Source organism: Carassius carassius, chromosome 11 (assembly GCF_963082965.1).
Source record: "Carassius carassius chromosome 11, fCarCar2.1, whole genome shotgun sequence".
In the NCBI taxonomy this organism is placed as follows: Eukaryota; Metazoa; Chordata; class Actinopteri; order Cypriniformes; family Cyprinidae; genus Carassius; species Carassius carassius.
In genome coordinates this window covers 18,418,056-18,446,018 of record NC_081765.1, presented here as the reverse complement: position 1 = coordinate 18,446,018, position 27,963 = coordinate 18,418,056, and the positions used below count along the sequence as shown (strand labels likewise).

The 27,963-nt window shown below is 35.4% G+C and overlaps 1 protein-coding gene across 1 annotated transcript in view; it reads left to right on the top strand.

Moving 5' to 3' along the window:
• Positions 1-3,222: 3,222 nt before the first annotated feature.
• The window catches only part of LOC132152944 (rho GTPase-activating protein 15-like), a 36,975-nt gene continuing 12,234 nt past the window's right edge, over positions 3,223-27,963 (top strand). Inside the window, exons 1-12 of the mRNA XM_059561964.1 lie at positions 3,223-3,411; positions 8,830-8,966; positions 9,669-9,728; positions 10,087-10,148; positions 10,240-10,327; positions 11,160-11,249; positions 19,692-19,790; positions 20,065-20,203; positions 21,751-21,873; positions 23,857-23,955; positions 24,042-24,119; positions 24,452-24,586. Coding sequence (XP_059417947.1) covers positions 8,832-8,966; positions 9,669-9,728; positions 10,087-10,148; positions 10,240-10,327; positions 11,160-11,249; positions 19,692-19,790; positions 20,065-20,203; positions 21,751-21,873; positions 23,857-23,955; positions 24,042-24,119; positions 24,452-24,586 — 1,108 coding nt within the window. The 5' untranslated portion in view covers positions 3,223-3,411; positions 8,830-8,831. The remainder of the gene's footprint in view (positions 3,412-8,829; positions 8,967-9,668; positions 9,729-10,086; positions 10,149-10,239; positions 10,328-11,159; positions 11,250-19,691; positions 19,791-20,064; positions 20,204-21,750; positions 21,874-23,856; positions 23,956-24,041; positions 24,120-24,451; positions 24,587-27,963) is intronic.

Genomic DNA, 27,963 nt, shown 5'->3' with positions numbered 1-27,963 from the left:
ATCTAGGTGCCAGCCACCGGCATCACCGCCGCCGGAAATGGTGGGGCCACCTCCAATAGTGTCTGCTCCCTCTGTAACTGGTGAGTTGGCACCGGATGTTGATTCGAGCCAGGCAGGGGTGTCTATTCCTCAGCCAGTTCAAAGAGAGGGAGATGGTGTTGGAGCAGTACGACGAACGAGACGAGCTACTGCTGGTCAACACCCTAATATTTACCATCTTCCTCGATCAGTGGAGAGTGTGAGGGATGTCCCGTGTGTTCCAGGGTCTATATCCAGCATAACTTCTAGGTTGTTTAGGCCTTGGGACTAATACGTAGTGATTGGTAGTCTATCGTCGGGGCGACGACACAAAAGGGTGGGTAAAATGTGGTGAAGTGAGTGACTCGTTGCCACGTCACCCTCATTACATATATGGCCAATAGGGTTCTGCCCCTTGGGGTATATAGACTCTTTGGATGCTCCCTGGGATACGTCATTGAAAGCCCGCCCCTTTGTCATTCATTCCAAGAGACCGTGGAGGTATGTGTGTTAGCCGTGTAGCCGGTTGTTTTGATGTTAGTATTAAGTGATGTTTCATTGTGCCTTCATCTGTATCTGTTTAGTGTGACACTCGGCCATCGAGGCTGTGCACGTTCTCGTGGCGACACTCACATTGTGGTAAGTTCTAATGTTAGTTTTTAACTTTGTGTAGTTTGTTTGTTTGAGCGACCTGCAATGCGTTTTAGTGTGGCGTGCCTTCGGTCTCCCATTGGTGTGACGTCTCCTCATAGCTGCGTTGGAGTATCAGCTGTTTATTGACTCACTAACATCAAATGACTGTCATATGATTTCCGTGTGCCTGTGATTGTTTGTGTGCGCGCGCCGAAATTGAATCAGGGTGAGTACATTTACGATCGTTTCTTTTAATCTGCAACTGTTTTTAATTAGATAGTTAATGAATATTTGTGTTTAGGAGTTCTCTTTTGCCCGTGTTAAAGCCAGGCTGAGCAGCTACTCTAGCAACTTGCTGTCAGCAATCCATGCTTCATTGAGCCACGTTTGCTGCTTTGTGGAAGCTGAATATCACTGCTGGACTCCACTTTATCTATTGCTCAGGCAATATGTTGTTTATGTTGTATGAATGTGGCTGGTTTTGTTACCAGTCCTTAGCCGCATGATCATCACTGTTAAATACCTGTGATTTATTACATGGAGTGATAATTAGCCTACCAAACTGGTCCCATCATTTGTGTAGGTTGGACTGATTGTGTGATTTTTGTGTTGTGACCGTTTGAATGGTTTATATTTATTTTCTTTGTCTTTATTATAGATGACTATTTATCTTATAACTTGATTTTTGTGTTCATTATTTGTCTCATTGTGATTTGGTTTATCTCTAATCATTTCTATATTTATTTCTTTTCTGTATTCTGCAGGAGCTGGGTTTTCCTGGAGGCAGGCTGGTGGTTTTAGCTGCAGGCCTTCACCCTAAGTAGGGGTATAAGTGTGGTGTGACTTTTTTATCACTATTTTGTAGTGGAGTGATTCTTCAAAGTGTGTTTGATTGCCATATGCAGCTATAGCTAGCCTGCTTCTCTGTGGTCTCAGCCCCTGCAGTGATCATATTCTTTTTGTTTTGGTTGCCTTTTTGATTACGAAATGACACAATTGATTGTGTTATTTGTTTAATTGCTTTCTTTAATAAAAATTGCCTGTTTCAATGTGAACTCACGTCTCTTGCCTCTCCTGAGTAAACGGACTTGTGTCCTATTTATTAGATTATTTCCCCGGTAATTCGGGGTGGCGTAGTCACTACTAGACGGCCACGTATTGCTACACTATGAAAACATATCACTGTATATCCACTGAAATAGAGGTGTTGGATCATGTTGTATTATGTTGAATAATAAATAGCAGGATCTTGTTTCCCTAGATTTGTTGTTCAGTAATCTCCATCATGTATCCTTTAAAAATAGAATATGTACCCTGTGGTTAAAAATGCCTAGGCCTATAATATAATACCACTTTATTATTACAGAAACTGTATCTCATTGCCAAATCGCTCCCAAACATAAGATTGTTGTTTAGCATAGGAACTTAAACATACCACGTCATATTAGAATAGGTACCACTTAATTTCAAAACACTGGTTATGAATAATTTGTAATTTTCCAGGTTGTTTCCCCCTTTTATTTCCCAAACTTTGCTTATTGTTCTCAGCTATAGGCCTACCCACGAAAGAAAAGGAATGCTGTAAATACTTACGAGCTGTAATTTGTGGGATGTAATCTAAACTGTTACCCAAAATATTAAGAATAAAACTAATAAAAGGACACGCTATAGTGTAGATAGTGGCACGCATGAGATCCTCATTTTTTGAATGAGTGTCTGTCTCCATCTAGTGGCTGACCTTAAGTAGCGCACAAAGATGCGGTCGTGGCCTGTTTTCATTTATTTATTTATTGTATATTATGGTTGCTGAAATTCAGAGAAATCATGAATTATTGTAAAAAAAAAAAACGTTTTGTTATATAATAATGTATTTTACATTATAAAATGTCTCTATAAAACAAAGGTCTCCATCTAGTGGCCTAACTGTTATTTTAATATTAAATGATTAATTTATAACAGAATAAATAGTTTTTCTGTTAAATTATACAAAATATTGCCATTATTAAACAGATAATTAAATAATAGATTATCACCATTAAAGTTTTTAGGGGGTTTTATTTGATAATAATAATAATTATTATTATTATTACGGTTATTATTCTCATTATTTGGCCTCTAGATATATATATATATATTAATTTATTTATTTTTATTTTTTTGTGGACAATTTAAAAAGGCTAAAAGGGGAGCGGGGCTTCAAACCACATGCATGAACTGAGCCAGATAGGGTTATGGTGAACCATATACAAAGAAGTATAAATATTAAAGAAACATAATCATTACATTTTTAATTTACTATAGTTCGACAATAATGAGAACAATATACTTACAATAATATGCATTATGTCATTCATATAGAAATCACAACCTTCAACCTTCATATAGAAATGAAAACCAAATTATTTGGCCCTAAAACCAGGCCTAATTTAACCAATCTTCTCCAAAACAGGAGTCAGTCTCATCATCATATCTATCTCTAAGAAGACGTCTCAGGCTGAAATTGTGCTGATCTCCTTTCATCTGTTCGTTTGAGTTCACAGCAGCCATCTTGATTGGAACTGTTGTGACAGGCCTCAGGAAGTGAAGAGTGTGATCGCAAAAGCCCCATGTATGCACTACTGCTTGCACATCTTGAGAGACATAGTTTGAGTGCCCCATGTGACTTTTACACTTCCTCCAAACGATACTTTCTCTCTCTGTGACTGCTGAAACAGGTTTTGAGCAGTTTTTTTTTCTTTCTGGAAAACGACCGGGAACCAGGTACGAGTGTACACTTTAATTATTTTTATGGTAGCAGCAGTGGGTAATGACAGAATGTATGAAATGAACAGCGATGATACAACTAAAGAAATGTTTTCTGGATGCTAGCTGGTTACTGAAGGCTTACTGATGGTTGTCTATGTTTTCTCTGTACGTCTCTCGAAGTTATTTATTACCTCTTTATTGCATAATGGGTAAATGCTGCTTAAAAAAAATTAGCTCCGTAGAGGGTCGGATATTTTACATGCATATCTACATGTTTATGTATGTACATTTAAATACATGTATACGTCATTATATCATACAACAGTATTATTGTCCTTGATATATGACAATATGTCAGGTCGGAAGTTCAAGAAGTTTTGTTTCTAAAACTTCTGATGAAAAGTCTTGATTGTAGGTGAACAAAATCTTTTCCCCCAACTTCCCTGGCAAAATGTCACAACTGATAAGTCGAATGTTTAAAATATGAATATTGTCCTTAAATTATAACTTTGATTGAAAGTCACTTTTCTTATACAGAGGAGATTGCAAACTGTTGCCCACTCTTAAAACCATTGTGAAAAAAGCTACCTGTCATGCATGGCTGAAAGTGGCACCGTTTCCGTTGGGTGTTTTTTGTTTTGTTTTGAAGATTTATTTATTTCCTGTCATGCTAGCATATGCAGATTTCAGATTTCATGGTTAACCAACTATAGATTTTTTTTTCAATAAATATACACATAGTCAGAATCTTTGTGTCGCCTCAGGTGGACAAATAATAATAATCAAATGAAAAGAAAAATAACCATATAATTGGAAAAAAATGAGTATAATTAGTCAGTAATTAGTTAGAATATGCTTAATTTAATATGTGATTTTATATATATATATATATATATATATATATATATATATATATATATATATATATATATATATATATATATATATATATATATATATATATATATATATGCTGTGATATGCTAGTTCAACTTAAATTTAAAAAGAAAAAAAATCTGAAAGTGTCTAAAACCTGATAAATGAATGACTGTTAGTGTGAAATGCACTTTAGAGTTTTCCAAGAGTTGGTTGTTTATTTTGATGTAAACCCTTTGGCAATTGAAGGGAAATTATCAATGTATGAACCTTTTATTCAAGTTTAAGTATATATGCGCATCTTTTTATCCAAGTTTATTTGAGTTTATTCAAGTTTCAAACATATACTTTTATCACAAGATGTGGTAGGTAGCTCATATGCTGTAAAAAAACAAAAAAAACAAAATGAGTTTCTCCACTCTGCTTGATGGTGCAATCACACTGATGGTGAAACATTCACAAGAAACATTTGACACTAAAAGCTGCTTGCAGACAGCAAAATAAAAAATGTAGTATTTGGTTGTATACAGTACATATAAACATTTAAACTTAAAATTGTTACTGTAGTTTAGAAAATGAAGATTTTTCAGGAAGTGAATTCAGTCCATGTCTTGATATACTGAACATATTGAAAAATTATAATGATTTTATCAGTGTGAATTCTCACAGCACAAACAAAAACAGAAACGTGCTGCAAATTCTCACAATACAAACAAAAACAGAAACGTGCTGCAAATTCTCACAATACAAACAAAAACAGAAACGTGCTGCAAATTCTCACAATACAAACAAAAACAGAAACGCGCTGCAAATTCTCACAACACAAAGAAAATCAGAAACGCGCCGCGAATTCTCAACAAAACCAAAAACAGAAATGTGCTGCAAATTCTCACAACACAAGTAAAAGCAGAAACTCACTGCAAATTCTCACAGCACAAAAATAGAAACTCGCCGTAAATTCTCAACACAAACAAAAACAGAAACTCGCTGCAAATTCTCACAACACAAACAAAAACAGCAACGCTCTGCAAATACAGAAATGAGCTACAAATTCTCACAACAAACAAAAAAAATCTCGGTTACGTGCGTAACCCTCATTCCCTGATGGAGGGAACGGAGACGTATTTCGAACAACATATGGGGTCCCACTTGGGAGGCCAATCATCTCTGAGTTTAAAGAGTAACTAAACCCTAAACCATTTTTTTAGTTAATGATCTGTAAGGATGGGGCTTTATTAGTGCTGTTCATTGATTCAAGTAACTTTTTTGACATTTGAGTATAAAGTGTTTTAATTCTACAATATATGGTGTAAAAACGAGTGCTGCCCGCTTCAGGTTGAACGGTGGCTACTGCAGTTGATTTTTCCTATTGGATGTTGCGGTGGCAAGTGACGTAAGCGGTGGCAGGTGACGTAAGCAGTTTCCAGCTCACCCACGTCCCTTGGTACGAGCTACCAAACCCTTGGCATCATAAAACCATCTTGTTCCGTCAAAATCACTGTAGTGAGTCAGGAGTTGGAATTGCGAGTATTGAAAATTTAGCATAGCATTTATATACTTATTTAGATTATTTTGTGTAGCCTATGTAGTTAATTAGCATACCGTAATTCCTCAAATAAAAATGGTAGTCAAATAAACGCCTGGCCTCTTATAGTGGCCGGGGCGCGGTCAACACGGACAAATAAAGGCCGGTCTTAAATAAAGGCCGGGGAAAAAGCAGAGCCAGATAACGAACGTACACGCCCACTGCCGGAGCGGTTCTCGTCCTCGAGTCAAGAACCGGTTGCATCGGTTTTCGGATCACCAGTACACTGAACCGAGAAGCGTTTCTGTCGGACGCGTCCAATTCGAGAACCGAGGAGCTGATGATACTGCGGATGCGTGATTCAGCGAGAAGCAGACTGACACGGAGCGCGTCTGAACCGAACTGATTCTTTTGGTGATTGATTCCGAACTGATTCTGTGCTAATGTTATGATCTCTGTCCTGGAACGCTATCCCTTTTAATTTAAAACGGGTTATTTAAAACAATTACTTATCAAACAGATGGAATTAGAAATAAAGGCCTGCCTCTAATAAAAGCCTGCTTCAAATAAAAGCCTGTTACCTTCTGCAGTTCAGGTAAATAAAGGCCCCGGCTTTTATTTGAGGAATTACGGTAGTTTAACTTGTTAGTGTAACGTTTGTATTGTTAGAAGCATAGTTAGTTAGTAGCATAGTATTGCATCAGTTAGGATAGCTTCAAGTTGGCGTAGATTTATCTGTATTTAGTACAGTGATCAGGATGGTATGTATGTGTAGTGTTGATGGTTGCGACAGCACTGCTGGACTGCATAGTTTTCCAGCAGACTTTAAAATTTAAAACACAGCAACGCCAAGGCTGGATCTGCCTCCTCCAGGGGCAGCGTTTGCAGGTTCACCACCTGGTTTAGGAAGGGAGTGGTGGGAACCTTGGGCACGTAATACCGGGTGGGGTCTCAGGACAACGTGAGAGTAGGCCGGCCCGAACACAAGGCACTCTTCATTTACTGAAAATGCTTGGAGGTCCCCGACCCTCTTGATGGAAGTGAGCGCGACCAGGAGCGATGTCTTGAGAGACGGGAACTTAAGCTCGACTGAATCCAGTGGCTCAAAGGGACCCCTCTGAAGTCCTGCCAGAGCAATAGAGAGGTCCCAGGAGGGAATCAGGGATGTCTTAGGAGGATTTAACCTTCTGGCACCCCTCAGTAACCTAACGATCAGGTCATGCCCCCCCAGGGACCGGCCGTCCACTGCATCGTGATGGGCTCTAATGGCAGCCAGATACACATACACAGCCTACGCTCCAACCTTTCTTGCAGGAAAGAAAGCATGACTCTGACCGGGCATCTCTGGGGGTCTTCTCGGTGAGAAGAACGCCAGTTCGTGAACAGACTCCACTTCAGAGCATAGGCCTGCCTTTTAGAGGGGGCTCTGGCCTAAGTGATAGTGTCTACCACCGTTGGTGGCAGATCACTTAGGTCTGCCGCATACCGGCTAGAAGCCACACGTGGAGGTTCCAAAGATCTGGACGCGGGTGCCAAATGGTGCCCAACCCCTGAGATAGGAGGTCCCTCCTCAGGGGGATGCGCCAGGGCTGTCACGAGGAGCATGAGTTCTGAAAACCAGGTCCAGGTGGGCTAGTAAGGCGCAACCAACAGGACCTGTTCCTCATCCTCCCTGACCTTGCACAGCATCTGTGCGAGCAGGCTCACTGGGGGAAATGCATATGCCGTAAAACTAGATGCACTGCCAGCAACTCCAGACAGTTGATGTGCCAAAGCAGTCGAGGTCCTGCCCAGGACCCTGAAGCTGCCTGCCCGTTGCATGTTGCAACTAAATAAATATAACACAAATTAATACAGAAACATGTTGCAAATTCTCACAACACAAACAAAAACAAAAATGCGACACAACCAAATACAGCAACACACTAAAAAATAATCACAACACAAACAAAAACAGGAATGCGCTGCAAATTCTCAACGCAACTAAATATAGATACATGTTGCAAAGTCTCACAACACAAACAAAAACAAATATGTAACACAACCAAATACAGAAACGCATGCAAATACTCACAACACAAACAAAATCAGAAATGCGCTGCAAATTCTCTACACAACCAAATACAGCAACGCACTGCAAATTCTCACAAACACATATAAAAATTAAAACACACTACAAATTCTCACAAATTCTCTCTGTTTTCTGTTGTTTTGTGAGTATTTGCAGCACGTATGATGTAAAATTGCTGAAGATGTTTTCTTAATTTGCAAGTGTTTTTTCTATTTGCATGTGTTTTTACATTTGCTGCGCATTGAGCTCTGTCGGCCACTGTATAGACCTATATTTTAGTTTATTTCTTAAATATTAAAACAGTTTTTTACTTTTATGTATGTTCTAAACTTATATATTCATCTACCTAGAGAATGTATTTATGTAAAATTTACATATCGGCTTATAGGTAACATATATAGGACAATATATGGCATAATATTATAATATTTCTGTGTGGGTATATCTCTGTAACTATAAGGTTTTCAGACAAAAGTTCAATTACCAAAATGTATGTTTTCTGTAGCTCTGGTTTTGAATGTTGGTTTTAAACTCCTAGTTCAAAATTATTTTGAATTACGATAATTTATTTTCTGTGAATTCTGTTCTCAAAGTTAAAATAAGCACACAATCACACTGGAACACATTTTGAAAAAAATCAAACATAAAATGAAGACAATTAAATATATATATATATATATATATATATATATATTTGGATATTTGTCGTAAATGTCAGGTTGGATCGAGTTGTCATATTCTGTTATTTGTTGTTATTTGCTTGTATATAAGTGTATTTATATGCAGTTTATTAATTTTAATTTTGATTGGCTAAAACAATGATTTGATTATTATGCATTTGTGTGTGTGTGTGTGTGTGTGTGTGTGTGACTCACACATAGTTCATATTTTAAGTCAATAGAAAATGACAAATGACAGACCTTATATTATTGCAATATTTCTTTATTTATTTTTTTCACAGCGATGCAGAAGCAGCCAGCAATGGTGCTTCCTGGAGCTGTTCAGATGAGGATCAAGAGCTCTCAAAGCAGTACTGGAGAGAGACTCAGCCAGACAAAGTCTATGGTCCTACCAGACCCTGGCACACTACAAACGCCTGTGAGCATGAGCACAATCACACGGGTCCAGTACCAATTAAATGATTTTATGCCCCTCCATCGATGCTGGAAATTTATGCTGCATTAGTGTGGTTAACTGCATTACATGCAGCACCTTATTTGCAGCTTCCTGTTGCAATGGCTGTTTTTAGAAACACAGAAGCAGAACAGCAGAGGGCAGACCAGTACTACTGCACAGGGTCGGTTTGCTTTTACAGCCAGGGAGTGTGAAGATGTAGCCATTTTTATCAATCGAAAAAACTACAACATTAAACATAAATTAGATCTGTTTTACTTGTTACTTTTGTCATAGTCTGTGTGTTGTTGTGATACTTTTAAAAAACAACTTTACACCAAATGTGTATCAGAATTATGATGGAATATGAAATATGCATGGAATGATATTAAATATTAGATTAAAAATAAGTAAATCTTGCACAAACATGCAAGTGTAAAATGAAGAAAGCAAACCATAAACTGTAGGAGAAACCAAATAATCTGATAGGATATGATCTGTACTTAGAATGTTGCATGTAAATTTATCTAAAAACACATACAAAATAAATAAATAAATAAAATATTATATATTACAGAATTTATATTCCAAAAGATTGTGTTTTTAACATGTTTCTTAATTTAATTCAGGCAACAAAATATTTTTTGGGTGAGAGATACTATTTAGCAACACATGCTCTTTGTTTAGATCAACCGTCACCGGAGGAACCAGTCTCAGCATAATGTTGGTGTTTCTGATGGGCTGCAGGTATGATCTATCGTACCTCCATTACCATCACATAAAATTGGGTTTTTAAATGTGAGAGTCAGATGAGCCTGCAGTGACAGATTTACACTCACAAAAGTTTATAATATAATAATTATTTTGAAGAACAGAAATCTGAGCTGTGTAAACAGTGTTTAGTATTTCATTACACAATAAATGGGAAGCCTGGTTTCAAAACTCCTTTTTGTTTTTTAAACCAGTAAATTAACCAGTAAAATAAATGAAAATGCGGCAGACAGACAATCTTCAAACCTTTTTAGAGCTACTGTAGTTTTTAAATTCCTGAAGACTAAATACTTTTGTGTTTGTGTGCTGTATCATGTGTCATATCACGTTACAGACCATTTTAAAAGGAGAATATTTGTACAAAGCCAAAATTGCTGAAGGAGGAAAGAAATTACGGTTTGTTTATCTATCTAGAATCATTCAATCTATCAATATCAATCTGTCTGTCTTTATGTCTGTCTGAGTTTTTAAAAAATGATTTTCACAGAAAAAACTGGACTTCAACCTGGGTTGTTCTTTGCTCCAATCAACTATTGTTCTTTAAAGAGAGCAAACAAGAAGCCGTGGCAAATTTGGTGAGACCGCAACACATATTTGCACACACCCACAAACCAAGCAACTGCACCTGTATTTAGGTAAAAAAATAAAAAAATAAAAAAAATCTGTCGACAGATAAACCCTACCTTTATAATACAAGAAATAAATGTGTAAAATCATGAAACTGAAACATAAAATAAACAGCAGAACTGAATTACTAGCTACATATGTGCATTAAGCAGCATACAGTAACTGTTAGCTACTGGGTGGGGATGCATGATTTCCATATTTGTCTCACTACTTAAACACTGCTGAAAAATAAATATTTACCCTTCATGCACGGGACCATATTATTATTCTGCGGATTTGAGCAGCATGTGGCCGTGATAGAGACATGAGGTTCGGGTGAGAAGAGGTTTGCTACCTTCACAGGCTTGCCATGCTTGTAAATGGTATGTCAAGGCCATCGATGGGCTCAACTCATATTAGTGTCAACATCACTCATGGTCAAGTTGCCTTAAAGCCCTCGAGCCCTCCGCCCTTTCTGAGGCCAATACACAGAGATTATCAGGATGAAGTTAAGTATTTTTGCCACCTCATTAAAACCGTAAGACTGTATGAAATGCCCTTTTACTGATGTGGAGATATTTTATGTCAGCCTCCCAGACTGCAAAGCATTTTAAATATAAATGTGAAAATCTCCTGACAAATGTGATCTATTATTATATAGTATTTGATTTATTAGGTGATATGTCTTGTATCAAAATAGTGTGTTTGTCAATTGTTTATTATTTCACAGAGACACGTAAGCCTGGTGTTTCTGTTTAGTATCTTGGCAAACGTGTTCGTGTCATTGTACTTTCTCCACAGAAACCAGGAGGTAAATCAGATGGTGTGGATCTGTGTGGGGCTGTAATCGAGTGGACAACAGAGAAATCCAGCCGAAAGAACGTGATTCAGGTAGGACAGTGGGACGGATTGAGCCAAAGTACATCCTTTCATCTGTTTATCATCCTTTAGAACAGGAAAAACTATGCAGAAACTAATAATTGCACTGGAATCTTGTTATATAATGTAGATTGTCTAAATCTTGATAGTGAAGATTGGACGGAAGTGCTATCGGTCTCAATCTTCAGTCACATGGTCTCACCTCTATAACAACGCGAGCATCCTGCTTCATCTCTAATAATATGCCTTTCCTTTTTTAGCTAAGACTTTGTAAGATCATAGCTTAACCAAGTTTCTTGTTACATTTATGAGGTTTCAAGGGATTGAAATATCTACAGAAAAAAAACCAGGACTGTCGGAGCTGGTGTCATACAGTACATCTTAAAAGAGAAAATATACTCTGTCTTTTATCTGCACACAATGACTGGATGTATCTTTCAGGATTCAGAGTTCTTTAACATCCAAAAGCATTTCTGTCCAGTCATTGTTGCCTTGAAGGCTTTTCATTAGGATTTATGTAAAGCAAGATAATCTTTCGGCTGGTGTTTTGGGTAATCCAAACACATATCAATAAATTGATAGCTGAGTTAGCTCACATAATGAGGCAAAGCGAGGATAAAAAGATGATTTCCGATCTCATCGCACACTTAGAATATCTTATCGCTGCCACTGTACTCACTGTCCAGTATTTTGCCCAGAAATCTTATTTTTTATTTCTTTTCTTTTTTCTACAGGAGAGATTAAAAAGGCATTAAACAGTAATCTTAAATAATCCCAAACTCTCACACAGAAAAAGTGCTTGTAATGACGGGACCGAGCCATTTCGTAGTCTGCCACCGCTGTCTGTCAACCTCAACTGGGATTAGAAATTAGTGTGGAGGCCGGTTAATTCAGCAGCGTGGAGAGCTAGATTTACAATCTGTGAGGCATTCAGCCAAGGTCTCGAAGATCTGCTCGGCTTAGGGCAAGACAAAACACTTGTGTCGGATGAGCGATAGTTGTGATTAAGGAAGTTCACGTTCTTTCGTTGGAGGTTTTGATCAGTTTCTTAAGCATCTGGAGTTGACTTTTATTCCTTTTTGCGCTTCTGTCACTGCTGATATTAACCTTACATGCTGGCACAGATCCTTATATATCTACTAATACCAGGATTACAGCATTTATCAGTTGAAATTTAGCAGTTCTAATTCACTATCACAATGTTGGAGGTGCTGGATTTGGCATTTTTGCAAATGAACATATTTAAAATGGCCATAAATTTGGAAATTGTAGACATGTGCAAAAGGCTAGTATATAACTTTTGCTAATAGTGTACACTACCATTCAAAAGTTTGGAGTCTGTAAGATTTTCTTTTTATTTAATTTTTTTATGTGTTTTTATGTTTTTGAAATAAGTCTCTAATGCTCACCAAGGCTTTGTTTACTTGATCACATATACAATAAAACAAGTTATTTGTGAAATATAATTGCAATTTATAATAGCTGTTTTTCTATTTTATTATATTTTAAAATGTAGTTTATTCCTGTGATGGGAAAGCTGAATTTTCAGCATCTTTACTCCAGACTTCAGTGTCACATGATCCTTCAGAAATCATTCTAATATGAGGATTTTCTGCTCAATATAAATTTCTTATTATTATTATTGAAAAAAATTTTTTTTTTTTACAGGATTCTCTGATTATATATATAAACTGAAAAAAATGGAATCATTATGAATGTCTTAACTGTCACCTTTGATCATTTTAATATATCCTTGCAGATTTTTTTTTTTTTTTAATCCTACTGACCCCAAACTTTTGAATGGTAATATATCAGCAATCTTTCATTCTGTTGTAATGCGTGACAAAGCACGTAACATTTATGTCAAGTGGTTATTAAAAATCAAGATGCACTTATTCTTTTCTTGAACTAAGAGTCTCCTTCACTAGAAATTCTCATCGCGCTGTTGTTCAGTGGTTTGACTCACACAGCCTTTCTGGTTCATTTAAAAGGGTTATGAACCCAGGGAGCCATATGCATTCATCACTTTCAAAGCTCCCACAAAACTAAATCTGTTTTCCTATGCACAGATGAAACTCTAGAGCTGCCGAGAACACCACATTTGTAAAAAAAAATATATATATATATATCATCAGATTTATCACAAACAAAATCATGGTAGATTTTTGTTATTTTTTATGTTTCTATTTAGCTTTCATTAATTTAAGTGTAAGTGTAAATTTTTTCATCTATTATATTATTTCAATTACCAATTTTTTATTTTTATTTTTTTACATTACAGCATTGGTTCCAAACGTGGATGACTTTCTTTCTGCTGTGGAAAACAAAGGAACAAATTATTTATTTATTTATTTATTTATTTTTGTCTATACAGATAAAGTAAATGTGGTTCAGTGTTGTTTCTATTCGATTAAAGCCTGTGTTTGTTTTTGGACCCCATTGACTGTTTTTTAAAAACATTATTTAATTATATTATTTTGTTTTCTGCAGCTAAAAAGAAAGTCATACAGGTTTTGAACTGCATAAGGGAGGGAGTAAATGATGACAGAATTTTAGTTTTGAGGTAAATTAATGCATTACATCTTACCTGTGAGAAATACAGAAATACAGATTATTTCCCTTGTTCTAAACAACCCATGGAAAAGTATTATCTTCTAAAACATTTATCCTGAAAACCAAAGAACTTTCCTGCTCAGCCTATCAATTTTCAATACAGCAGAAAAAAAAAAGTCAGACAGTGGAAGTCCATGTCTCATTGTATCTACGTTTGCATCACCTGCATGAAAAAGAATATCAAATTCAGCAATCCTGTTACACAAAAGCGAGTGCACTAAGCCTTTACAACTGTCTCGTATTATTGACAATAGGTGCCTGGCATGAGTGTTTGAGAATCAAGAGGAAACATCTGAGACTGATTGAAATTTCATATGTGGTGTCAAGCTGGAGAGACAGCAGGGCTAAAACTCAAACTGTTGCACTGTCCTTTCACCTGTCGTTTTACATTTTCCTTTTGTGTGTATCACAAACTACTACAATAAACTGTAAGTGGATAATATTAAGGTTTTAAAGCATGCAGTGTAACTTTGAACATGAGTTAAAGGGGGAATCCTTGACTGAGATCAGCCGGACAGGGCAAAAATAAATGAACAAATAAATCCTTCCTCAAAAAGGGGACAGAGAATAAGCAGCAATTATGAACCAATTTGGAATGAGTTCAGTTGAGGTGATTGCAATGTTCATAGGCTCTGTCATAAATAACATTTCATGGTTCATGTCCATATGCCATCTCCTGTCTCCTGTCCATGGAAGTGAAGATATTTTTGGCCAGGCTCTGTCAGATCTTGTGTCTCATGTAAGCGGCACCATTTGGGTGTGTTTTGCAGATTATGACAGACTGACAGGTCTACAATGAGCAGGAGAGATCTGGCGTTTCAAATGGCTTGCCTTGAAGGACCATAAGTATTGTGCTCTTGAATGGACACTTTACAGAATTGAGCTAATGAAGTGATGTATTGTCTGATTAGAGCATGTTGTTTAGATTGTCACTCATTGTGGTACATGTAAACAGCCTTAACAGCTTGTTACTGCAGTCGGACACTTAATGCTGGACAAAATATATTTGATCCAAATGACATTGCAGGCTAAAGGTGTAGTGTATTTAACTCTTTGTGAGCAATGTTAGGACAATGCACTTGCAAGGATCGGTCTTTGAAAGTTAGTTAAGGTTGACATTGTTTTTTTGTCTCCAGGTGATTGAAATGTGAAGAGATATGAATGACTTTTTCAATTAATTTTCAAGTCAAATCTACTCGTTTAATGCACTTGTCACTCACTATGTATGTATCAATTTATTTCTAAACATTTCCACTGCATCTCAAATGTTTATTAGCTTTCTGTGAATATTTGATGTATCATAAATAAATATTATATAATATGTTAGGTCTTTTTCCATAATTTTGACAAAATTAATAAATTGTGTGCTTATTTTGATATTGAAGTGAGTTAATTTAGTTTGTTTGAAGTTGTTTGAAATAGTTGAGTTATCATAGATTGTAGTTTTTTTATGTTATCTGAGACAAGGGTAAAACACACCAAAGACATTTTAAAAATAGCAACAAATAATTGATGCAGGCATGATACAGTTTCCAGGATACTTTTAATGTCACCTTTTAAGGTGACATTTGTTTCAATAAAGAGCCACACCTGGTATTTTCGGAGTCCAGTAGAATATAGACACTTAGATATGAAATATGTTACAGTACCTCTAAGTTTGCGATCATGCAATCTTTTTCTTAAGACCACTTTGCAAGAGAGCCGAGGGAGAGGTATTTGCTTGCCCTCAAAGCTGCTTACTTTGTGTTGAGCATTCATTTCAGTATTCATAACAAAACAATATACTTTATATTCGGTAATAGTCATGGGGCGATGGATTTGAGGTTCAGACAGCAGATTACAAAGGAGATTAGAGCAGCAAAATAACATGTGATGTACATTGTCTCAGGACAAATAGAAAAAAAGAAAAATAAATTCACATTATGTTTTTTTTTTTGTTTTTTTTTTTTTGTTTTGTTTAAGAAGCACTTGTTCAACCCAACCTACAAAACCACTGCTGGAGGAAGCACAATGTGTGACAGTACTTTTGATTTAAAAGGCCTTGTGACATCTTCCCAGTGACAACTAGCTCTGGTTGCTACTGTATTATGTATCATTATTATGCTATTTCTAACTTTGACTTTCAGTTCAGCTGTTCATTTGTGGAAGTTTTTCTATTTGCCTGTTACAACTAACAATTTTAATCAAATCGACTGATGGTTCAATTCTTTATGGGAATTGCTGGCTCATTTAAAATTGCAATCTGGTAAATGTAGGTTACAGAAACAGTATTTTCTGCTTGTGAAACATTTTACAAAGATTTTGTTTCTGTCATTGTTATTATTAATATTTTTAATCTGGCCTATGCAGTCTGAGCCATTGAATTAAAGATTGTGCATGAGAAAGCATCAGGGGAACGCAGTGCATCTTCCTCCATTTCCTCTGATTTTGCTTTTGTTTTCTCTGGGAAGCCAGTAGCTCTCTTAACCCAGACCCATCTCGGGAGTTGTGTAAAATTGGAGATAATTAACCTTCCTATCTAAAGCGCTTCAAAGTTGAGTTGTGTCTTTATGTAGCTTTCAAATTAATGTTTAATTTAACAGCAAAACACAAATGTTCAGTCACAAATGGCATTCTGGTCTTTGTACCGCTCTGCATAATTAAACATTAATGAAGAGTCAAAATGAGAGCGCAGATATTCAAATTCCCTCCTCGTTAAACAGTGTGATTAAAAGAATAGTGCTTTTATGTTATACTCTTTCTTATTTACACTCATGCAACACAAAACTTTCCACCAGTTCCTGATTTCCAATCAGCTCCTCTGCCACTTTTCCTGACCAATAATATTCTCTCAAAACTTTTCTGTGTATTTTTTTTATTTTTTATTTTTTTTAAAAACATTGCAGAGAGATTGTGTAACAGGCTATCCAGGGCTATTTACACTGCAGTAAGAGACACTAAGGGTTAACCAATCACCAATGTTAAATACAGGACAGTAATAATTTGTTAGAGAAATATTACACTGTAAAGGTCCTATTAAGTCACTTCAACTTATATTTAATTCAAAAAGTCTGATGCATAAAGTGAATGGACACTGCATTTCCTTAAAAAAGAAGAACATATACTGTATGCAGCTATTTCTATACAAAATAAGTGAGAGTTAGGAGATATTAGGAGAAGAAAGAATATGCTTTTAGATGAAAATCATTAATCCCAGTACAGCAACAGGTAAACTGTGCAAGGTTTTTTTTGTGAAAGCTGTCAATAAGAGCATTAACTGTGCATAGAATATATATGTGCACACTACTAATATTGGAATTACATCTGTGAGCTTCATTTCCATGGACATCACCACATGTAGAGATGAAACAGAACATAAATTATTAGAGCTTGATTCTGGGGAGATGTTGGGGAATATAGCAATGGGTAGTTGGAAAGATGATTTTATTAAAAAAAAAAATTTCAGAAACAGAAAGGACAAAACGTATGACTCATCAGTCTGCGCTTTCAGATAATCTTCATGAAATCAAACACCAATGTGACGTTTGGTTTTGAAACAGCTTGATTTGCAGGATGAGCTATTTTGAAAGACCTAGTTCGATTCAGTTTAACTTAATCAAACTTTGGTGTTGCATTTATTAAGGCTGGTTTAGCTTTGAAATACCATTTGAATTATTTGAAACATTGCGTGCTGAGTTGTGAAACATTATCACTGCGCTTTCTTCTGAATCAAAGCCAAACGGCAGTACGTCCTACGGTTCATTTGATGTTCAATGTCTGAAAAGAATGAGAAAAAAGAATGTTGTCACATGCATAAAATATGTCGACTCTGCATAAAAAGGGACTGATATCGCACAAGCGACATGCATTGTACAACAGCAAACCCAAGAAGAGATATGAAACTGTCATTTGAAAGTTTTTGATGACCTGCAGCACAAATATCCTTTATTAAAGTTGATCCGTTTCACCCGTTCAAACCGCCAATGAGGACTCCAACAAGTCCACCTCACTACAAACTATTACTGTCATGTCCACAAGCACCCTCCAGGAAAGAAGAAGCTTCAGAACAAACATGCTCGCTTGGATGTTCGACTCTAAAGAATAGAGGGATTGCAAACACACAAGAGTGGTGCCCCTAACCATTCCCTCTGTATTCATTCCATCCCCAAAGAGACTGCTTGATTCCCCCTGCCACCCTCTCTCAAAGTCATAAAAGTCTGTTTTAAATGGGCAAAAACTTTGGATGTCTATGTGGAGTGACTGTAATGGGGGAGGAGAAATATATTCTGTTATCCATCCTGGTATTTTTAGAAACTGACCACTCTAAAATGATTTTAGGTTTTAGAAATATTTTAGAGTCAGCTCTCTTTAAAATAACAAGTGTCTGTCCTGTGCAACAGTATTTGACAATTCTGACCTTAGCGTTGGTGTTTGCTTGCATTTGTCTGGGAAAAGCACGTATTCTATGCGACTGTGCCATGTGATGCTATGCCAGTCTCGAGAAATAAGTCTAATGTTTGGTCAGGTATCAAACTAGCTTGTCAAAAGACTTCGTGCATCTGAGATTTCTCACTTCCAATCTTTTTGTATTTTTGTTTATGTAACTGTATCCCAGAGATCTACCATCTTCACACAATGTTTATTATTGACTTTGCAATAGTATTTTTTACTGACTTGGTGCTCAAGAAACATTTCACATCTCTTATTATACTCAATTTTGAATATAATGTTGCTGCTCATTATTTTTGTGGAGACATATAGTATACACACACACACATAATAATATATATATATACATACATACATACAGTACAGACCAAAAGTTTGGAAACATTACTATTTTCAATGTTTTTTAAAGAAGTTTCTTCTGCTCATCAAGCCTGCGTTTATTTGATCAAAAATACAGAAAAAAAGGTAATATTGTGATATATTATTACAATTTAAAATAATTGTTCTTAAATTTATTATACTTTAAATTATCATTTATTTCTGTGATGAAAAGCTGAAATTTTTTGGATCATTATCACATGATCCTTTAGAAATCATTCTAATATGATGATTCATTATCAAAGTTGGAAACAGTTCTGCTGCTTAATATTTTTTCAGAACATGTGATACTTTTTTAGGATACTTTGATTTTTTTAAATAAATGCAGTTATTTTTAACCTTTTATTCATCAAATTTATTATACAGCAGAACTGTTTCCAACACTCATAATAAATCAGAATATTAGAATGATTTCTAAATGATCATGTGATAGACTGGATGTTACATGTGACACTGAAGGCTGGAGTAATGATGCTGAAAATTCAGCTTTGCATCACAGGAATACATATTTTTTTAAGTATATTCAAATAGAGAACTATTATTTTAAGTTGTAATAACATTTCACAATATTACTGTTTTTTCTGTATTTTTGATCAAATAAACGCAGGCTTGATGAGCAGAAGAAACTTCTTTCAAAAACATTAAAAATAGTAATGTTTCCAAACTTTTGGTCTGTACTGTATATATATATATATATATATATATATATATATATATATATATATATATATATATATTGTAACATTATAAATATCTTTACATTCTCTTTTGATCAATTTAATGTATCCTTGCTGAATAAAAGTATTAAGCTTTACATAAAACACTTCTTCAGTTAAAGTTATAGGGACAAAGTATAAGAAGAAGCAATAAAAGATCATACTATTTTATTATATTCAGTTCTGGAATCGTGATGCAGTACAGTTTATTAGTACATAGGTCTGTTATTGGCATGGGACTGTTCACACAAAGCTTGCTAACTGTATTTGTTTGAATGCCACTTTTTAAACTTTCATTTCAACCCTCTTTTACAAACAGATAACCACCCCAAATGGTCACGAGTTTCTGCTGCAGGCAGATCACTTTCCAACCATCTCTAAATGGCATGATGCCATCAAAAAAACGGTGGACGGTCTGGTAAGTTAATTGCTAAAACACAAAATAGCTATTTATAAATTTGTACATTAATATGTACTCAATGGGGAATTGAATTATGGGTCTTACTTATGCTATATATGAAGACCATTTATTTTTAAAATATGACTGTATTTAGGTAAATAAATAGTTAAATACACCAATGCTTTAATAGCTAAACATTTAACAATGGGATAAATACTTCAAATAGCAATATTTTTTTGGATGTTATTCCTGCATCTAAGTGATGAATATTTTATCTGATGTTGTGGTGTAGTCGAGTGGAGCTGGAGGCCAGAGCTGTGGTAGAGCGGCCGTACACAGGTCCAACAGCATAGAATGCTTGCCCCGACCAACCTGTGAACCCGCCAAACCTAAACCAAAAGAGACCAAATCTGAAAACAGACGCTCCATCAGTGAGTAACGTGTGTGTGTGTGTGTGTGTGTGAAAGAGAGAGAGTGATAATAAGGTGATAGTGTGACCTGTGTGGTCCTGTGGCTCAGTGGAAGAGCATTGCGTTAGCAGCACAAAAGTTTGTGGGTTCAGTTCCAAGGGAACACACATACTGCTAAAAAAAAAAAAAAAAAGTATAGCCTGAATGCATTGTAAGTCACTTTTGGATAGAAGCGTCTGCTAAATACATAAATAAATGTATAACAATGATAACTGGCAATCAATACAGAGAGTTCAGAAACAGTGCTGCACCTCCCTTCACCACTGTTTAATATCTGTTCACAGACTTTTTAGATCATGCTTTACCCCAAAATCAAAAGGAAAAAAATACAATATTATATTTTATTTTGATTAGTTAAGTAAAATAAAACCTATTTAAGAATCATTATGATTTTTTCTTTTTTTCCGCATTCTTTTCATGACTGTTATATATAAAAATATATTTGTTTTGAAGTTCTGTTAATTTATATTTTAATGTTATATTTCAGAAATAAGAATCTAATGAGAATATTAGAAATAAATAAATAAATAAATCTGAATCTGTATAAATGTGCTTAATTTGATATGAATCAATACTTTATGTTAATATATAATGTATATTGTAATGGTACAAAAATTGACTTTATAGATAAAATCGGTCACACTTTATTGTAAGGTACAGTTATCACTATTAACTAACTATTAACTATGACTTTTGCCTCAATAAACTCCTGATTACTGCTTATTAGTAGTTAGTAAGGTAGTTGTTATGTTTAGGTATGGGGAAGGATTAAGGGATATAGAATATGATCAGGCAGAATATGTGCTTTATTAGTACTAATAAACTGCCAGTATTAAGGTTAAAACATAATTTCTGTTTTAATATTGGGATGAAATGTGACCTGGACATATTTATATGCTTTGTAGTTTATTGTTTTCCTCTGTGCGGCTGTGGTCACATTCGGAACAGGAAGCCCAGCAGCACCTTGACCACATGCAGTTTGGTTACTGCGAGACATCGTTACAGCGAGAACATCCGTGTTTGCAATAACACGATTACTGTAAAATACAGACACGTTAGATCATCTCATTACATCATTCTGCCGTCTGTCAATCATTATTATAAATTACAAGCTACTTGACACTCTCCAAACGCTTCTGTCATTGGTAATTGGAGCATTTTCTGCCCCGAATAAGTATCAAAGAGAATTAATTTACTACTGTACTAAATACTGGGCATTAGCTCCGAGCTCTCACTCATCACATACTAATCACTGGACTTGTGAAGATGTTGTTATATTGACACTAATATTGGCCAGAATCAATCAAGAAATGCTGTGAAATGAGATCTTCTCGTACACTGGAGAATATTTCAACAGAAGTAGTGTTTCTAGTGTGCTTTTTAACAGTGTGGAGAAAGGAAACAGTCTTATTTGCATGAGGAGGACTTGCACAAAGACAGCCTCAAAAGAATGTGGTGAGTGTTCAGTGACAGCATTGTTCCTGTGTCTCCTCTGATCCCCCGCACAGTGTTCAAGCTGAATTACAGCGCCTCAGACAGCGCAGACAAGAATGGAGTTAAGAACAGACTGAAGAAGTTCATCTCCAGACGGCCCTCCATGAAAACGCTACAGGAGAAAGGCCTTATTAAAGGTGAAGTATGCTCCAAACAATAGACTGTAAAAACAAATGCTGTTTTTAATAACAAAAACAAAAAAGGTTCATACAGTCAAAATGTAAACAACTTTACAAATCTGTAAAAAAATAAAAAATACAAAAATAATATATATATATATATATATATATATATATGTATATATATATATATATATATATATATATGTATATATATATATATATATATATATGTATATATATATATATATATATATATATATATATGAATGATAGAATGTAAAAATTACAGTCATTTTTTATACAAAGTAATTCTCATCGCTGACTGTCAGATTTAAAAAATCTCATGTTCTTTACAACTTTGCCCAGTTGTAGCCCAGTTTATCGTCATAATTACATGCTACATAATTACAGGTTACATATTACGTGATGACATATGAATGTGCAATCTTAGGACATTAGTTTATTTTGGCTCTGCATGTTTCCATATTAAACACAACTGTGACCCAGTAAAAAAAGAAAAAAAAAAGAAAGACATTTCTTTATACATTATACCAGTTCAACAAGCAATCCCTGACGCCAATTCTTAAAGACTGTAACAAATGTATTCCATTCATGGCATACACCAAATATAACATTAAAGGATATTTTAAGCATACTTGGAACCCTCGGATGAAGGTAATGATGTATAATTTCCTCTGGTGTCAAAAAAAGACCCTTTAATGTAGTATCTGTGGGGGTAAATGGGAGATCAAAGAGGACAATATGAATAAAACTACTGTGGGATTAACAGAGTAGCGCAGGTGGCCCCTAACACAACTATCGCTGGCAGAGCTCCAAGGCGAGCTAAACCGCTAAACATCCATCTCAAAATTAGGATCGTTTCATACTGTACCGACGCTTTTAAAAGTAATTTATTTAGAAATGCCCCTCCTTCTTATATTACTCTGGGAAACCTTCTGAATGTGCATTTGTAAGCAAAGGTGGCTTGCTTGCAGTCATTTATGCATTTAGCACATCGCCTCTTCCCCCCGCTCCTTGCGGCTGCTGAAATGAGAGCAGGACATCTTTGATGTTCCAGAAGCCTCTGGGACAGCTCGCTTGGTCCTATATGCACTCAAAAAGCCAAATGATGAGGACACTTGCACCTCTGCTTTGGCTCATTATGGAGTGTTCTGATCTTTTGTGGACAGTCTTTGAAATATGACTGCCTCAAAACATTTCACTATGTATTTCGGCTGTGAATTTTATGGGTCACACGTTACATTATAGTTCTTATAATTATGTGTCTTTAAATAAGCAGCTTGTAATTACTTATTGCTATTATCTACATATGTCAATCATTTAAATAAATACATAAATAAATTACATGATATGCTCATTTATTAATCACAGATATCTTGTAGATATTTGTTAGAAAAAGCCCCCAAATTAAAGACATTATTGTGGCAGACTAGTAGATTTAAGAGACAAAACAAAAAGTCAACATATTGTTTATTTCCATATAGTTAACCTAAACATAGTTTTTCAGCCTCATGCCATGAGATGCACAAATGTAAGATGCTTTATTAAGTATTTATTTATAATTAATTGTACTAAATTGACAGCTCTCCTATCAATAGTCATAATGATACTTGTTATTGTTATCACTACAGTATAGCTGCTATTAATACTGTTTATAAATATTGTTATATTAGTAATATTAATAATATTTTAATATGCTGTGTAAAGTTAAATACATTATTTTTCATATTTTTTGTGATAAAAAAGCACATTATTATTATTATAGTATTATTATTAATAATAATAATGTTATATTATTATTATTAATATTAATATAATAAATCATTCTTATATTGCAAGTAATAATAATTGCATTAATTATATTATTCATAGTTAATTATGATTGATAATTATGATTGATACTTTATTTTATTTTATATACCGATTCCTAATTTAGCTTTATATACTCCATATTCTCAATTACATGTTTTTTCACAGACCGAGTTTTTGGATGTCACATGCTGACCCTGTGCGAGAGAGAAAGGACCACAGTGCCCAAATTTGTAAAGCTGTGTGTAGAGGAAGTAGAAAAACGAGGTATGGCTCTTTTTTAAAGAAATGATTGTGATTTTAACACATGCCTTGTTGACTGACTGACAAATGTCTTTACCCCGTCCTCACAGGCCTGGAGGCTGATGGGTTGTACAGGGTGAGTGGCAATTTGGCCATTATCCAGAAACTACGCTTTCTAGTTGACCAAGGTAAGTTCAATTCAGTAATTATCTATCATCAGTGGATGGTTTAAGGCCAACAGCTGAATCAGTATTTATCTAAATGACACATTATCATTTTTGTTTTAAAGGCTTAGCTGAAAGGTATAAAGCGGTTCGTTTGTATTAGGCGCCACAAATTGTTTGATAAGGATTTTCAATGTGGTTTGATATGCAGTGAAATGCAAGCAGGACAATGTGTTTGGCTCTCGAGGGGCGTATTAGCGTTGACATAATGATTAGCATTTTTTAATTTCCTCATCAAACGACTGTTGTTCTAATTCTCTCTGTTGGCTTCTCTGACTGTGTCTCTCTTTCCCCAGAGGAGGAGCTTAACTTGGGCGACAGCCAATGGGAGGACATCCATGTCATCACTGGAGCGCTAAAGATGTTTTTCCGTGAACTGCCAGAGCCCCTGTTTCCCTTTCGCTTTTTTGACTTGTTTGTGGAAGCCATTAGTAAGTACTGAAATCGGTATGAGCAAATCAGTGTTTTTGCTGTAAATATTAGGGATCAGAACCTTAAAATGTATTACAAGGAATGATTAATGACCTTTGCCAGAGATGTGAGACTTCAAAATGCTCAAGTATTCCACAGCAACATCAAGTTATTTCCATTCATGGTTTACAGCTTAGTTTGACCCAGTCCTCCTAAATGTAATTTAAGCTGCTGATGGCTAAACCGCTTGCCACTCTTGGGTTGAGTCATGCTATTTGGGATTGACCCTTTTAGAAGCATTCTTGCAGATCTGTCAGCCAAAAGGGGTCGCTCTTCATTCAAACTCCCTGTTTGGGGAATGGGGGAATTTCTCAGGCCAGAGGGCAAAGTCAGGGCCTGTGGTCCAGACAGAAACTGTCACCAGATCGGCCTTAGTGTCACGTGTAACCTCCCTCCAGGAGCACAGAGCAAACTCTGGGCCTCATCTTGAGCGTCCAACTGACGCCAGTGTGTTTCTCTTGGGCAATCTACCTTCTGAAAGGCATGCACCTTCTGGAATATATGCATGTACCTTTGTGCTTAAACCAATATTTGTCAGGCACTTTTGTTTTATGACTTGTTCGGTTTCTGAAGCCCTGTTAGTTTAAAAACAAACACTTTCAGATTAGTGGCCGTGTGAACTACATAGAGGTGATAAACTATGTACTAAGCCTTTTACGTTCATGTAAATAGAGAGTAAGTTTAAAGCGAACAGGCAGTGCAGGACATTGTAGGCACAATTGCAGCTTTGTGGACCTAAACATTGTGAACAGGAATGACGGAAGATTAATTTGGAGTAGAAGTTTTCAAACCTTTTAATCCCAAGAACCCAGACTTACAATAAAGTTACAATAAATTGTATACTTTTATGAATACTTTTATTCTTATGTACTTTTATTAACTTTTGTAAAGCTGAACCAAAATGACAGACCTTCATAAAATCTCTATTTTAATTATATATTTTTAAACATTCTATTCATCAAATAATCACAACAAAAGTGTCTCATGTATTCCACAAAATAATAAGAATAATAATAATATTTCAACATTGATAATAATAAGAAATATCATAAAATCAGCATATTAAAATGATTTCTAAGGTGCATGTGACACTGACGACTGGAGTAATGCTGAAAATTCATTTTTGCCATCACAGGAATAAATTACACTTAAAATTGTATTAAAAAGAAAACTATTATTTTAAATCATAGTAATACTTCACATTAATATCTGTTATTATTCTTACTGTACAAATACAAATAAATGAATAAATGGTGGCCTTAGTGAGCATAAGAGAGTTATTTTAAAAATATTGTAAAATAAAATCTAATAATCTAATTTATACTGGGAGAATGTAAGTAAGCATTATAAAGGCAAAACATCGTTTGAAAAAAAAAGACCTTAACCTTGTCATTTTACTAGTGCCAAAACAAATAATAAAAATATATTTTGGGAAATAATTGTATAACGTTGTGTCAAACAATACATTTAAATGCAAATAGAAACTCTTTCAATTCAGTTCAAATTTGTGAAAAAGTATTTCACAATAATTTTTCACAAATCTTTTTCTCTCAAAATTTAAATGAATAACTTCCTAGTGCCCCCTTGTGGCCCCATGGGGGTCAGCAGACCCCAGTTTAAAAATTCCTTATCACCAATCAGAACTGTAGAAATCATGATTGTTTCCACACAGGTTTACAGAACTTCCCTGTCAATGTTTTGATAATGTGACAAAGTCACTATATCTATGCTTTTTAGAGAAAATCAACCTAAAAATGCCATGCTTGTTTCATTTTAATGTTAATAAGATTACTCACGCAACTTTAAGAAAATGTTATTTTCACTATTTTGTTCAAAATCAATGAATAATTCATATTCTCAGTCTTGAGATATGGACCAAAAGGCCAGTGCGCTCACTTTAATAAGCGCAGGGATATCAACATGAACAAAGCACCTCAGTATTTCCCCACTGGAAGGAGATATGCGTGAGACAGAATGGGAACAGGCCTGGGGTGATGTTGTAAATGGCTAATAAATATTTACTCGCACTGCATGTAGGCCAGAGTACCACAAACTGCTTGTATTCAGTTAATCAGTAGATGAGCCTGATCACTTACAGATAGTGTTTAGAAAACGAATTATTACTGTAAAAGGCCCCTAATAGTAGGAGGTATAATTAGTTCAACCTGCAACACATCTCACCAAAACGGAGGTATGTTGCTGGTGTAACATAGTGCTGTACTACTGTCTTTGTCATTCCATTCCATTCTTAATGAACCAAAAGTTATATACTGTAGACTTACTGTAATCCCTTTCTTGAATCATTATTTGATGAAGCTCCTAAGATATTTTTTACCAAAAAAAATAAATAAATAAATAATAATAAATATGTGTTCTATTCTACACAGGGCAGTAATTTAGGCCATGTGTAGACTTGGGAAATGTAAGTGGTTGGAGCAAAGTCTTGATTTCTAGTATGTAGGTTACTAAGCTCCTCCCCCTTCTATTATATTGACATGGTTTAATGAATCTTGAAGGTCATCTTACAATTCATTTACTGAAACTGCCCAACTACTGTTTTATTGATTTCACTAGACCACTTACTAGCATTTTCAGTGAATCCAGCTGAACCTTGAGTTGCTCAGGTCTTCTGTATTGCTCCATCACTGTAAAAAGAGGACAGCTCCTCTAACCATTGCTGCCCTTTAAATGGGTGGTATTAACTAAAGGTCTCTGGAACAGTACTTTGGACAAGAATCTATTCTATTAGGACAGCTGCCCCATCACACACTGCTTCTGGAAATCTTTGTGGAACTCAAAGTAATTTAAGCTAGCTGGAAATTTTGGCAAATGATTAATATGTCATCTCAAGACTTCAACCAACATTTAAACGACCTCTTCGCTCACAATTTGTGAGATGCTCTGAGCACATTTCATCTTCTCGTAATCTGTATGTTTATTCAAAATACTCGCTCCCGCAAATCAACATTTGGCCTAATTTTCCATTCTTTCTCTCTGCGCCTAGTGTGGATGTGGCAGGCACCAGCTCTTGGCTCATGATGGACTAAATCTATTATTCATATTGCCTGGTATCTTAGCGACATTGTCCTGCCACCTGTCCAATAGACAAGCTCGCCTTGTTGTACAAAGCGAAGACATACTTGTTGACAAATGGAGGCTTTGTTCTACGGGCCCACACACACAATCCAGTGTTTGTGTAGTAATCTGGAAAGTTCATTCTGATGGACTGTAAGATTGTAAGATTGCCTACTTGAATTTTTTCCTACTTGAGTGTTTTCATGAAAAACGTGCCACAGTGGTATTGTACAATGTGCTGAAATAATACCAATCAGAGCTG